This window comes from Apodemus sylvaticus, chromosome 3, assembly GCF_947179515.1.
Source record: "Apodemus sylvaticus chromosome 3, mApoSyl1.1, whole genome shotgun sequence".
Lineage (NCBI taxonomy): Eukaryota > Metazoa > Chordata > Mammalia > Rodentia > Muridae > Apodemus > Apodemus sylvaticus.
In genome coordinates this window covers 169,426,797-169,441,071 of record NC_067474.1, presented here as the reverse complement: position 1 = coordinate 169,441,071, position 14,275 = coordinate 169,426,797, and the positions used below count along the sequence as shown (strand labels likewise).

Here is a 14,275-nt window from a genome sequence, read left to right as displayed (position 1 = left end):
GGCGCTTCAGCAGATGAGGTAGAGATGGTGGCAGTGGCTGCCAGGCAGCAGCTGGAGACAGAGTGTGGAGCTCAGGAAGCAATAAAAGGAGGGAGAGGGAGAGATCTAACCATCTGGTGGCCGGGACAGGACATCTGTGGAGATGGCCAGGTGTAAGACAGGATTTGGAGGGACCTTCAGAGGACCAAGACAAAGCCACAGTTACCTTAGAGGGCCTGCAGTGGTAATCAGAAAGACTGTAGGGTTTCTTCTGTGTGGGAGGTAGGCAAAGAGCCTGAGCATGTGGCTGGGAGACAGGTGGACATACAGGTGTGGGAGGCAGGTGGGCAGGATGGTGTGGTGGCCAGGTGCACGGGTGGGAGTGGCCAGGTGGACATGCAGGTGTGGGAGGCAGGTGGGCAGGATGGTGTGGTGGCCAGGTGCACGGGTGGGAGTGGCCAGGTGGACATGCAGGTGTGGGAGGCAGGTGGGCAGGATGGTGTGGTGGCCAGGTGCACGGGTGGGAGTGGCCAGGTGGACATGCAGGTGTGGGAGGCAGGTGGGCAGGGTGGTGTGGTGGCCAGGTGCACGGGTGGGAGTGGCCAGGTGGACATGCAGGTGTGGGAGGCAGGTGGGCAGGGTGGTGTGGTGGCCAGGTGCACGGGTGGGAGTGGCCAGGTGGACATGCAGGTGTGGGAGGCAGGTGAGCAGGATGGTGCAAAGTGGACATGAGTGTTATTTAAGTCGGGGTGGGGGGCTGTGTTTAGAGGGAGTGGGAAACAATTCTGGGAAAGAGAGCCACACTGAGGAGCAGCCTGGAAGCCAGAGGAGACTTCATGGTGACCCGGGACAAGGGACCCCATTACAAGGTTAAGAAAGGAACCAGAGTCAGCTTCATGGAGGGGGCCGGTGACCCCAGGGAGGGTAGAACTAAGTAGGATCAGGTCTGAGGGAGAGGCACACCCACCACAGTCGGATCCAGGTAGGACAGCCTGGACTCGTGTCACCTCTCAGTCTCCTCACCATCTTGGGTTGCATCTGCTTTCCTCGCTCCTTCCTGCTCCCCCGAAAGCCAGCTAGATGATGGAGTGCCACCTCATGGAGCCAATCTGAGCTCCAGTGTCCCACCTTGGGAACATCACCTCAGCTGGTGGGAACTCTTCTCCTGCACTGGCCCAAACCCTGGAACTATCCTCGACCCGCAGCCCAATGCCTCATCTATGTCATCTGTGTGTCCAAGGGCTTCAAAACTGCCAGCGCTGAGGTGTGTATGGATCCACTGTCAGCTGCCCTCTACCACCCAGCAAGGGGACCGTGCACAGCTAGCCTATAACCCTCTCTGCTGAACCCAGAAGTTAAGTTCTCTTACCTCTTCTGCTGTGTCCATCACCCATGCACTTGCTCTGGCCAGGGTCCTTTCCCTGTCACCCCACCCAGAACCACGCCAAATCCCACAAGACCTACAGATTAGAAACCACAGCAACCCTTGCCTTTCCCAGAGCCCCCCAACCCCCTTCCTGGGCACCTGCTCTGCCTCTTCAATGGGCAGTGCTCTCTCCCTTATGTCTTGGAGGCCCTGAGCTGAATGCTGGTTAGCTAGATGGCTCGTTACTGTGCTGTGGGGGAGGGGGAGCTCAGAAGCCTCCGCCAAGAGCCAAACTGAGCCTGTCCATGCCCTGGATATGTGGGCAGCCTCTGTCCTCACCTTTCATTGCCCATCCCCCATCTTACGCTTCTCCATGGGGGTCTCCAAGACAATGTCACAGCCTCGCTATGGGTCGCTGCAGGTGACAGGGTGGCACACGTGGGCCACATCACTCTTAGTGAACATCTTATTTGTCAGGATCTAATTTCTCAGTTCAGCTGTTCATTCTTTGTTCCACGCTGACCTAAGATTTAGGAAGAGCCAGAGAGGTCCCCACTGACTGTCCCATGAATGGGACAGATGGGCAGAAAATCAGTAAGGACATGCATGGATACTAATGCTGGGGTTCAGACTACAAGAATGTGCCAGGGAGAGGTGCTGGCAGAGCCATGCCCCCTCTTCTGTCCCCTCAGACAGACACCTCACCATTGCTGTTGGGGTACACTCAGGAATTTAAAAATTCGTGTGAATCACTGCAGCCCACAGACAGTGCCAAGGAGATGGGGGAGCTGCCTAGAGACCCCCCTGGAAGGCTCTGCTCCGTGATACCCTGTTTCAGGCTACGCTGTTGGAGGGGTGGCCTGGGCTTTATGGTGGGTCTTGTAGACACATGCCTAGCAGCCCAGTGGAGCTTCTGGGGGCATGTTTCCTGGGTTTGAGGCGTGGAAAGTTCCACATGGCCCTGGCATGGGACCGGGCAAGGCCCTGCCTCAGCGGGCAAAAGGAGGGTGCTATGCGCATACCTCTAGGGAGGCAGCCGTCCCCCCATGCACAAGTCCTGTCTTGTTAACATTTCCATCCGTTTAATCATAGGCTCGGGGAGACTGTGGGAAACACCATCAGGGTGGAGGTCTCCAGCTAGCACACAGGCGGGAGAGATGGCTGTCTCCACAGGGCCACTAACCCAGGCAAGCCGAACCCAGGCTCAGGCATGCCTGCGGGAGAAGACGGGGTTCCAGGAGCTTTCTTACCCTTAGAAGAATCCGCACAGCTTTGGCTGGTGTTCTGGAAGCAGGAGGACCCTGACTCCCCATCCCTCAGTGCTGGGCTCAGAGGTCAGCCATTCCTGCAGAACACTGAGACCCCACGAGAACAGATGTGGTCACAAGGCCATACCACCCATACCTGTGCTGGATGGGTGAATGCCTCTTGACCCCTACCCAGAGTTACTGCCCTAGTGAGGGGGTGCTGAAGGCCGTGGGGCAGCAAAGCACGTGGCCTTGAATCGAGGAAACGATGTTGGAGCTCAAAGAAATGGAGGCTGCCCAGTGGGCCTGAGAGGCCACAGCATAGAATGATGAGAAGGCTCTGGCAGCTAGAGCCTTCCTCCAGTTCCTGCCCCTGCGTCTCTGAGAAGGCCAGGCTGGGACACGATTGCCCTGTCATCCACAGGAGGGGAGTGCGCAGAGGCCAGGGCAGTTTTCAGAAAGAAGGGAGGAAAGAAAAGGGAGGAAGGGGGAAGAAGAGGGAGGGGAGAGAGGGAAAGGAAGAGAGGGAGGGCAGAAAGAAGGAGGGAGAGAAGGAAGGAGGGGGAGAGGAGAGAGGGAGGGAGAGAGGAAGGGAAGGAGAGAGGGAGGAGAGAAGGGAGAGAGGTGGAGGGAGAGAAGGAGGGAAGGAGAGGGGGGGAGAGGGAGGGAAAGGGAGGGAAGACAAGAAGACAGGAAGGAAGATGAGGAAGTGATGGAAGGGAGGCAGGAAGAGAGAGGAAGAGTGTGGAGGAAGGGAGGAAGTAGAAGAAAGGCCACGGATTTGGGAAGGTTGTGTTCCAGGCTCTGCAGTTATCCTGTGAGGTCTATGAAACCATGTTCCCTCTGCACATCAGGGAGCAGGGTGGGCACTCTGGCCTTAAGGCGGCTGGAGCAGCCCCCTGGTACTCGGGACCCTGGTGCCATCCCTGTGCGCCTGGCTGAGGAGAACTGGCTGGACCAGGAAGGCTGTCAGAGCTGCTGTGGGCTCAGCATGATGCCGGCACACAGGAATTTCTCCTTCCTGAGGGGCAGCTAAATCCAGTGTATGGAGATGCTGGGTGCCCCACCCGCCAGGCCGATGAGCCCCTGGCTGGTGGCTGTGAATCAGGGACTGATGGGTCACTGTAGAGAGTGGGCTTTTGTTCGTATTGTCTAGGAGATCTGGAGGCTTCCGAGTGGCTTCTTAGAAGCACGGCGGTGGTGGGGCCAAGTGCCTTTCTGAGAGGGCAGCACCCTCTCCAACACGCTTGAGACCCCGTGTGCTACCATGACCTGTTCTCATTTCTCTGTGTGCATTCACTTCTGAGTCCCTCATCAGCACCACCCCGCATCACCTCCGTGTAAAGTGAGGCAGAGAAGTCAGGGAAGTTCTGTGTGAAGCAGGTAGGGGAGACAGTTGATAACACGGATAAACTGGAAGGGAAGCCAGAGCACTGGGGTGGCTTCAGGAGGTAGGGTGCCTCGGCAGGCTGATCTCGTGCTGAGGAGATCCACACTGATGTCAGCGTGCACGCCTGGGCCGTCGCATTTCAGTGTGACAGCCAACACGTTCGACAGGCAGGCTTTTCTGTCACTGTTTTTATTAGAGAAATAACCACCTCTCTGGAGAATTGGATACAACTCGCCTTTTGTTGCTAAGCACTGGGTGCAGTCAGTCCACCTCTCGGTAGTCTGTCTTGCTGTTCTGGGCTATGCCAAAGGCTGCCATGGGTGCTGAACTGAGGAAGGCGCCTGCTCCCGACCTTTAGAAGGATGTTCATCTTCTGTCTACGCCTAAGAACAGATCGATGAGATTGTTTACAGGGTGGAAACAATGAAGATGTGAGATGGGGTTAAGATTTTACCGTTGGGGTAAAATCATAGTATCCAACTTGTACATGTGAAGGCAGGAACCCGAGAGCAGGAAGGCAAGAGCTTCCTTGTCTGGTCAGGGCAGGAGAGTGGTGGAGAGAGGAGAGGATGGAGGGGAGGCCCTGCCCTCACTTCCGGCTGTGACTGTGGTTGGGTCTGTGTGGGTATTTCGGAGTCTGTTTCACCTTGCCTGCAGTTTCTGGGCATCCACTTCCATGCCATGTGCTAGTCCAACCAGGACACATCCAAGAGTGAGACCCCGGCTGCTGTCCCCCTTTATGGCCGGAGCTCAGCCTTTGGAGCCAGCCTTGCCCCCTGTGGGCAGACAGCCTCTGCCCCTTCCTCACTGGCCCTTGTGCCAGTGGGCTGGGGCTGATGTTTCAGTACAAGGTGACAGAGCTCCTGGATTCTGGTGTCCTGGTAGTTGAAACAGGGTTGCTCCTTGTAAGGCACAGCCGTCGGGTTTCCTGCTTCCAGACCCTTGCCCCCCACAACCACACTACGAGCTACGTGTGGGTTTCATCCCCAATATGCAGAAGATAAAATGGAAGCCCAGAGATGTGGAACTACACCCTATTCCTCTCCTGCTCCCCCTACCCACCTCCCTGCCAAGATACAGTGCTCACCCTGGGTCATCCGTTGACCTAGCTCAGCCAAGAGGACCGGCATGACTCATGTCTCTCGATGCCCAAGGTGGACAAGAAACTCAGCTGCCTCAGCAGGAGCTCGGGAAGCTTGAGGACCCGTGGTGGGTGTTCTATATGATCTGTGACCCTTGGCTATAGGGCAAGCTTGCTGTCACCCCAGGCCGTGAGGAGGACCAGGGAGACAAGGTGTGAGAACTGAAGTCTGAGCCTAAGGAGAGAGAAGCAGCGTGGATGGCCGTTTCCAGCAGGGGTGCCTGGTGGGCCCCCAGCAGGGCTATCAGAAGGGACCAAGAAGCAGCCCCAGAGACTAAGGGAATAAGAGAGCCTGGTTTCTTTGTAGAGTATGGGGCTCATTTAGGACCCTATCTGCCTGAGTCCAGGACAGGTCTTACCCTCAAGTGCCCTGGGGTATGCTGGATAATCCCAGACCCTCTGGACAAAGTCTGGTGAGCAGCACAGAGACCTGGCGATGGGGCCGTGTTCTCAAACCCTCATCCCCACCAGAACCGTTGTCCCCCCACCCTGATGTTGGCATTTCCCAGGAAGGCCAGTCAGTCCACCCGTGGCCTGGACACTGGAGAAAAGGCCACCCTCTGGCTCCATGACTCCCTTATTCCTCAGGGCCTCCTCAGGTCACGCCCAGACACTCCACCTGCAAGTGCAGGCACATGTGTGCCGCCGCGGGCCGGGCATGCCCTAATTAGCCCACTATCTTGGAGTTCTCATTGAAAGCAAAACAAACCAAAAAAGTTGGGTTTGCCCAGGTTCTTCCCTGAGGCCAAGCGGGTCTCTCGTCTGGGCTTCCTGGGGGCCTCTGGGTCTGGGGGACCCCTGGGCTTCCGTGTAGACCTGCCAAGGCCTCTCCGACAAGGCTCCTCATGTCAACAGCGTGACCAGAGGCAAAGGTGGGGGGCTGGGCTGAGCCCCTCCGCCTGGCAATGAGGAAATGGTTTTCTTCCCATGAGCCTCAGGAGGAGGGAACCCTGTGCAGAAGGAACGTCTCTGAACTTTCCAGTCAGTGGGGTCCTTACCATCACTGGGAGGCATGGTAGACACCAAGACCAGACTGTGAGTGAGTGGAAGATGACTCTGGGAATGTAAGAAAAGGACGGGCATGGGAGAGCTAGCATTCACTAGACAAGGGGACAGACTGCTCTACTGTGGCCCCATGGAGGTCTGCAGAGGCCTGCTTCTGCGAGGTCTCAGGTTCGCCACGCCAGCCAGGTTCTGCACCCCGGTGCTGAGGGCCTGCCCTCTCGACAGCCCGGTCCCCCCTGCCTAAGCTCCCACAGATGCTATCGCTGTTCCTTTTGGTTCAATGACTAAGTCCTTGGCACCTACCTCCAATCATTGAAGAATGCAGACAAGTTAAAATATGAACCTCGCTGCCGTGGGCCTGCACCCTGCTTCTGAGCAAGCGAGGCAGGGCTCCCTGCCCATCAGGGATGACGAGGATTGGGCACAGAGGGGCTGCTGCCGCCTGCTGCAGAAGTCATGACTTCTTCCAAAGCCCTTTGCTGGGAAGACAATGAACCTGGGGTTGCAGGAAGGAGGTGACCCGGCAGCTCCTTCCTGGAGTGAAACAATGTAACCAGGTCCGGGGATCCCTGGAAGACAGGAAACATGAGGTAGAGCCATGGCGCATCTCTCCTCATTCCTAGACAGCCGCACCAGAGACAGTGGCCTTCCTGACCATCACTTAGATGTGTGAAGATGTCAGACTTACCACATTGTCTACACTCACTCATTCATTCACTCACTCATTCACTCATTTGTTTACTCCTTCATTCATCTACTTGCTCATTACTTCATTAATTCACTCACACATTCACTCATTCATTCATTCATTCATTCCTCTGCCACTTTGTTCTGACAGAAAATGCCTTAAGCAACCATTCTGAACCTGGCTCATGTGGTCCAGGTCAGCACCACTCAGGGAACGCAGTGGGTGGGATCCTGTGTCTATAGAGTCATCTGTCTGTGGGATTGCCTGAGTCTGCTAAATCCTTTGTATCTTCAGGATCCCTGTGTCTGCGAGGACCCGTCTCTGTAGGTTCTGCATCTTCAAATTCTAATGAGTAGGAATCCAAAAACATTTGGGAAAAAAATGCATTTATACCGAACATGTACAGACACGATTCCCTTCATTCCTCAAGCAGTGTGTTCTAATGGCTACACGGCAGGCATCTGCAGTGGGTTAGGTTTTGTGAGCCAGCTCCGGGATGTGCGTAGCCTACGTACAAATACTACGCCACTGTCTATAAAGGGCTTTATTTAAGGGCGTCCGTGGGAATCCTGGACCTGATCTCTCATGAACTCTGAGGATCATGTGTAGAATGGGAACCACGTATGGAATTCCGAAGGCCAGTACCTGGTTCACACGCTGAAAAGAAGGTCCGAGCTGTGGCTCAGTAGAGGAGTGTTTGCCTGGAGTGTGCGAGTTGTGGGTTCAATCTCCAGTACTGGAAAGCAAAACAAGAAAGAAACTGGTGAATGTAGTCAGTATTTTACTCCTGCCAGTGTAGGTCATCGTAGTGTGCGCAGAGTCCTTGCCATTGGGAAATTCTTCTTTGCACGCTCAAACCCTTAGCAGCCGTTGGCCCAACCTTCAGGACCGGGTGGTTCCCCACAGACTCACAGGAGAGCATCATGACCGGTTAAGGCCAACAGCATGCAGATGCTCCAGCTGCTGTAGCCGGGGCTACCCCCTCTGAGCTTAGCAAAGACTGTGGCAAGACCAAGGTAGAGGCTTCCACTGGGAGGTTGGGCTGTGGTCAGAGGGGTGTTTGAGTGGGGGGCTGTGCTGGGCCAACCTGAGTTCTGACCTTCCTACCAGGAGTCTGTTGGTAGATCTTTGGATGGGGTGGGGTTTCCTCAGCCTGAAAATCCCACAGAGTGGGAGGTTTTTGGCCTGCCTCTTTCTGAAGGGGCAGCTGTCACATCCCATGCTCCCTTTGAGTGGTCTTGGTGCTGGGAGAGGTCAGGTGCCTTCCTGTTATAGTCAGCGTTATTAAGGTATAATTCACAGAGCATACAATGTTCTCATTTAAACCGTACAATCTGGTAGGGGTTGTAACTCGGATAGCAGAGTGCTTCTTGCCTAGAGTGTAGGAGGCCATGGGTTCAATTCCCAGCACTGTACACAGTGGGTAACCTGGTGCCTGCCTGTAATCCCAGCACTCAAGAGGCACCGACAGGAGAATCTGGAAGGACTTCAAGGTCAGCTTCCTATATAATGAGCTCTAGGCTAGCCTGGACTACATGAGACCATGTCTCAAAAACTAAAACAACAAAACAAGCAAGTAAATAATGAAATGTATTGCCCAGGAGTTTTTTTCTGAACAGATGTGTGTAAGCTCTGCTTCTAGAACATTCCACCCCACCAGAGAGAAATCATGAGCCCTGCCATTCTTGGTGAGAAGCCTAGCAGTCGCATGCCTCCTCTCTGTCCAGCTTCTGCCTCTCAGAACTTACTGGTTCTGAGTGTTTGCCTACATGAAGTCACACTGTGTGTCTTCTCAGAACAAGATTCTGAAGTTCATCCACACAGTTACTGTGTTACCACACCCCTGTGGCCGGTGGTCTTTCTAACCTGTTCGTCCACTTCCCTGGGGTAGGGGTAGTAGATGTCCTGGGGCACAGGCAGTTGGGAAGGTGTACATAGGACGAGGGGGTCGGACTCTGTCCTACAAACCAGCCCCTCTCTGGGGGAGGGGTAGTTTTATACTATGGAAGCTTTGACGAGGCTATCCACCCAAGTAAAGTAGAGCCTTGCATTTGGGGGACGAGGTGAGTCTGAGCTACCCCAGTGCCCCAGAGCTGGGCCTCCAAGGAAAGCTCTGCCAGACTCTCAGAGGCTCAGAGTGCAGGGGTCACAGCAGCGGCAAGAGGCAGAACTTGGGGTTAGAGAGACGGCTCAGTGGGTAGATCTGTAACGGTCGGCAGTAGTGCATTTACTGCCCTTACAGAGGATACTGGTTTGGTTCCTAACACCACATGGCAGCTCACAGTCACCTATAACTCCAGTTCCTGGGGATCTGGTGGCCTCTCTGTAATTGAACTTGGGGTCACACCCTGTGTCCTGAGCCAGGTTTGACCACCCATACCTAGTAAGCCAAGTGCCATATTGAGACATGGACAAAGGGAGACACTCAAGCTTGGCTTCAGGGTCCAAAGTGAGAGTGACACTTAAGTAGAGGACCAAGCAGTTGCTCATCTAGCACAGGGTCAAGGTGTGGGGCAGCCCTCTGGTGACCTGTCACCACCCTTCAGTCTCGCTGGGGGCAAGTCGTTAGAGCTATGTGAAGCCTCTGTTGGAGAGACAAACTTCCCTCTCGGGGCTTTTCCTTCTCCAAGTATGAGATTCTTGGAGAGAAACTCCCATTTCTTTGGGGTTTGTTGTTTTAAACACCAATAGTCAGACACAAGTTTAGATTACCTTCATGTCTATCAATCCTCTTACATCTTTCTGACCGGCTTCTGGACAGGACATACATGTGCTGTGCATACATGCATCCTGGCAAACACTCATACATGTAAATAAAAAAATAAACCTTAAAAAAAAAAAAACCCAACTAGGGCTAGAGAGATGGCTCAGTGGTTAAGAGCACCGGATGCTCTTCCTGAGGCCCTGAGTTCAATTCTCAGCAACCATATAGTGGCCCATAACTGTCTGTAATGGGATCTGGCGCCCTCTTCTGGCCTGTAGGCATGCATGCAGGCAGAATACATAAGCACTGTATACATAATAAATAAATAAATCTTTTAAAACAAACAAGCAAACAAACCAGCAGACTAGGCTGTTACTCTCCCTTTTCCTGCTCATCTTCCTTCTATATCAGCTTCCTCCACTCTGACCTAATCCCTCAAAGCCCTGTCAGGGATTCACAGTGGACCACAGAGGCCCTATCTTCTCTGGCCACTTCTTGCAACCATCCTCCATCCTGGACTGACACACAGGAGGAGCTGAGCACAAGGTCCCCAGGAGAAGATAGAGCAGTGTCCGGTCCAGGCCTTGGGTCCTGGCCCCCGTTGTTGACCATAAACACTTCCTGTTCTGGGACTTCGAGGAGGCAGGCTGGATATAAGCACCCAGGTTCCGACAACGGGGTAAAGGGGGGCACTTCACTCTGGTCAATTGGAACTATTCATTCCTGCCTCACACCTTTGGTCCCCCTCCTCTGTGACATGGGAACAAAGACCGTGCCCACCTCAGTCCTGCGGGGGTCCATCTGAACTTGCGGGAAGGTTCATCAGCACAGAAAGGATCAGTTAAGCATCTACAGTTAGGGAACCCATTCCGGCCAGCGTCAGCCATTAGGTAGTGTCCTCCCAGATCCTGCTTGTGGTCTCTGGATGTGGACTGGCCAGTCCTTACGTTGATAATTTGTTGAAACACCCAACGCAGGAAGGTGAGACCTCCTTAAAGCTCCCAGGGAAAGCTGACCTGTCCTGGGGTCCCAAGGATGGAGCTCAGGTTCCTTGAATACATGGTTTAGGGGAGAAGGCCGGGCTGCCTGGGTTAGCCTGAGAACCTGCAGGGATGCTGGGAAGAGCTGCCAACCCTGAAGGACTGGGGAAGTCTTTGTAATGGAGATGAAGTCAACAGTTTAAACAAATCACTTTGGAAGTGGTCACTGAGGTCTCTGGGGACTGAGCAGCCTCTGCTGAGTCCACCACTTGGAGGGCTGTATCACAGCTGGCCTTCCAGGGCACCCACGCTTCACAAGCTGGTGTACCCCCAGGCTGCAGGCTCTCAGCTCTAGATGTGCACTCCAGCCTCTGGGCTAACCTGGGAACATGGTGGAGTCCACAGGGGTCTCGGGCTGGGAACTTTCCCAACCAAAGAGCTCAACTTCCAGGCAGGTGTGCAAAGCCCCAATCCACCTTGCTGGCAGCTGGGTGGATCCCCAGAAGCCCTGGCACCCGGGAGGCGGACGGAGAGGGGCAGGCAGGAGAGGTGAATATGCGTTTATCCCAACGCAAGTAGTGGCCTGTTGGGGTGGGGTGGGGGCCCCAGGAAATATTTGGGATGACTTGGAGCCGGCTGGCCCTTTAAGGCTCCTGTAACAAGACACCTCCCCAACGGGACAGAAGCTGTAGCTGGGGCTTCCACCTTAGCCCTTGTTTCTCCCCTCCCTCCTCCCCCTTCCTTGCCAGGCCCAGTTCAATCTGCTCAGCAGCGCCATGGACCAGATGGGCAGCCGCGCGGCCCCGGCCAGCCCCTACACCCCGGAGCACGCCGCCAGCGCACCCACCCACTCGCCCTACGCACAGCCCAGCTCCACCTTCGACACCATGTCTCCAGCTCCTGTCATCCCTTCCAATACCGACTACCCCGGCCCCCACCACTTTGAGGTCACCTTCCAGCAGTCGAGCACAGCCAAGTCGGCCACCTGGACAGTGAGTAGCTGTGTCGCCAGCGGACGCGTGACGGGAGGGCAGCAGAGTAGGATGCCACGGCCCTGGTACCGAGGTCTGACTGAGTACACAGGCTGTCCACACGGGGTTCCCACCTGGCCAGAGCCAGGAGGAGCATCGAGCAGGAGGCGGGTCCTGGGGCTGGGCAGTGTGGGTGTGGCCACCCCTCGGACTTGTGGCCAGAGTCAACCAGATTCCCACTGAGTCCGGGAGTGTTGGTGCCAGGGAGGTCCAAGGGGCAGGGAGAGTGGCTGGTTTTCTGTGCTCTTGAAACCGATCTGGTCCTACACTTCTGCTGGAAGTGTGGCCGTCTGCTGGTTGCGGATTTGTGCTTTACCTTCCTATCTCTCTGTGCATTGACATGGGATGGGATCTCCAGGTGCTGAGGATTCTGGACCTTTCTCCTGGTGCCTCTAGGAGCTGTCTGGCCTGTGGCTGGGGTTAGCTGATGTTGACAAAGTCCCACCTGTACACTTGCTGAGAGTTGGGCAGACAGCTAAGTGCTTTGATTTGCCTGAGGTGGAGTCTGTGCCCATTGCACAAGCCAGGAAGCTGAGGCGGGAGAAAGGAAAGCAGCTTGCTCAGGTGATGCAAACAGTGAGCAGATGCTGGGCTGGGGACACGTGGCCGTGAGTGTTCTTACCCACTGAGCACCCAGGCTCTCCTTGGGAGCCGGGGCTGCAGGAGGAGCAGACTGAGACTTCGGGACACTGGTCTGGGTACACAAGGCATTGGGCCATCCCAGGAAGGGCAGTCCCAGGGCCATCCAGGTCTCCGTACCCAGCTAAGTCTGGGGACAGGGAACCCCGAGCCTGGGATAGAAGGAGGGGCACTGAGGGATCTTAAGTCATCCATCTCTAGGGAGAGCTGGAGATGCAGCCACCGTGCAGTGCAAGCTCTATCTCCCTCCCCTTCCCAACAGGAGCGCCCCTCCTCCCAAGGCTCTCTAAAAACTAAGTCCCACAGTGTGGCTCTCACACTCTTTCTGGGGACTGAAGAGCTGGACAGAGCCAGACCTTGTAGACAGTCAATATGATGATCAGTCGAACCAGACTGGCTCCGGTCTCAGGCCTTGACCCCCTAGAGTTTCTTTTGGCTACCATTCTGGTTGTCTCCCCAGCTTTGGACCATCATTAAGTGAAGGCTCAGCCCAACTGCTGGAGCTCCGAGGGGCTTCAGTGGGGCAAGATGGTCTGTGTACCTGTGGTGCCTCATCCTGAGTCAGTGTAGGTCCGTGGGTTCCAGTCTCCCTGACCACAAAGTATTGCTGACTGAAGGGCGGTGAGGTGAGGAGGTTCTGAATGAGACAGGAATGGTAGAGTACATGACTCTTACTCCTGTCCTGGGACAGTGGAGGAAACCATCTAACATGGCCCCCTCAAGTTGGCCTTTGTGTAGAACTACTGCTGAAGGCCTCCTCTTCTGTACTGCCTGTAGTTTGGGGGGCGTTGAAGAGCACCCAGACTCTTCCTCCATCCAAGCTGAGTGACCTGGGGTCAAGCCAGGAAGCCCAGGAGACACATGGGTACCCCAGCCACAGGGGGCTCTCTACGATGCTCTTCTAATTCCAAATGCATTTTCTAACTCCGTCTTAAAGCGATGCAGGGTCCTGTCTGTCACAAATGTCTGCTGGTGTCTGGAGGAAGTCCCCCAGATTCTGGAAATGATGCTGTGTGTGAGATTGCCTCCCTTCCTCTCCCTTGCCTGAGAGCATTGATGGGGTCTGTCTTTGGCATGCCTGTGGGTTCAGGTGCCTCAGACAGTCAGGGCTGGTCTTTGACAGAGCAGACAGTGCCCACTCTACTGGGTTTCTCCTCCCATTCGGGTCCTCTGCAATCTCCCCTGAGACGTTTGGTATCAAGCGTCCTGTGTTGGTCTGTTTCCTGCTGTCCTGCTCTAACCGTCCCCAGGGGGTACTCTGCTCAGGTTGGCCAGACATACCAGAGATCAGAGAAGGCTTGGCCTCCCAACCCAACTTCCACCTGGGACCAGGGCAGCAGAACTGAGCTGTCAGGCAGGAGGATGCTACTGCGCCCCCACCCCCACCCCCGGCCCTGTCACACAGGGGCAGAGGTGGGACCAACATTGATAATGAGATTTTTGGCACCTTGGCGATCTGGGAGCAGACACCCAAGGGTTTTTCTCGATGCCGAGAGAAGGTCTGGCAGCAGCTGCTCTCAGCTCTGGGGGTCCAACTGTGTGGGTGCTGCCCAGACTTGCCACTGAGGCCCTTGCCACGCCACTGGCTGGTAACTGATAGATAATTCATATTTTTCTCAAGTACAATTCCATATTGACTGCTGCTCCCATTCCTCTCAGATTGGCAAAAACACCCTCACTGGCCTCCAAGTGACCATAGCTGTTAATGGGGTCTTTGGTCTCACCATTGCTGAAGCCACTGTGGGACTCTCTGACCCCAGAGGATCTACTTGTCCTGACCAACTTCCCTTAGCTGGAAAATATGCTGGGCTTTTAGAGTGTGACCCTGCATGTATGAACACATAAGTGTATATATATGTACCAGGTCCCTTATGTCAGGTGTGTGTAATGCATACATGAATATATCTATTAGCACACATGGATATAAACATAAATGCGCTAAGGGACCTACATACATGGATACACAGATGCACCCACATATACTTGTAAACACATGCATGCATGTGTGTACACATGCACACACGTACATACACATGCCAACAGATGAGGATGAGCATGTGAACATGCATGCCGGGCTCCCTGGTTGCTGCTTGGGGTTCTGACAG

At 55.0% G+C, this 14,275-nt stretch overlaps 1 protein-coding gene across 1 annotated transcript in view; it reads left to right on the top strand.

Moving 5' to 3' along the window:
- The window catches only part of Tp73 (tumor protein p73), an 84,481-nt gene that overhangs the window by 45,952 nt on the left and 24,254 nt on the right, over positions 1-14,275 (top strand). The window contains 1 exon segment of the mRNA XM_052178318.1: positions 11,250-11,492. Coding sequence (XP_052034278.1) covers positions 11,250-11,492 — 243 coding nt within the window.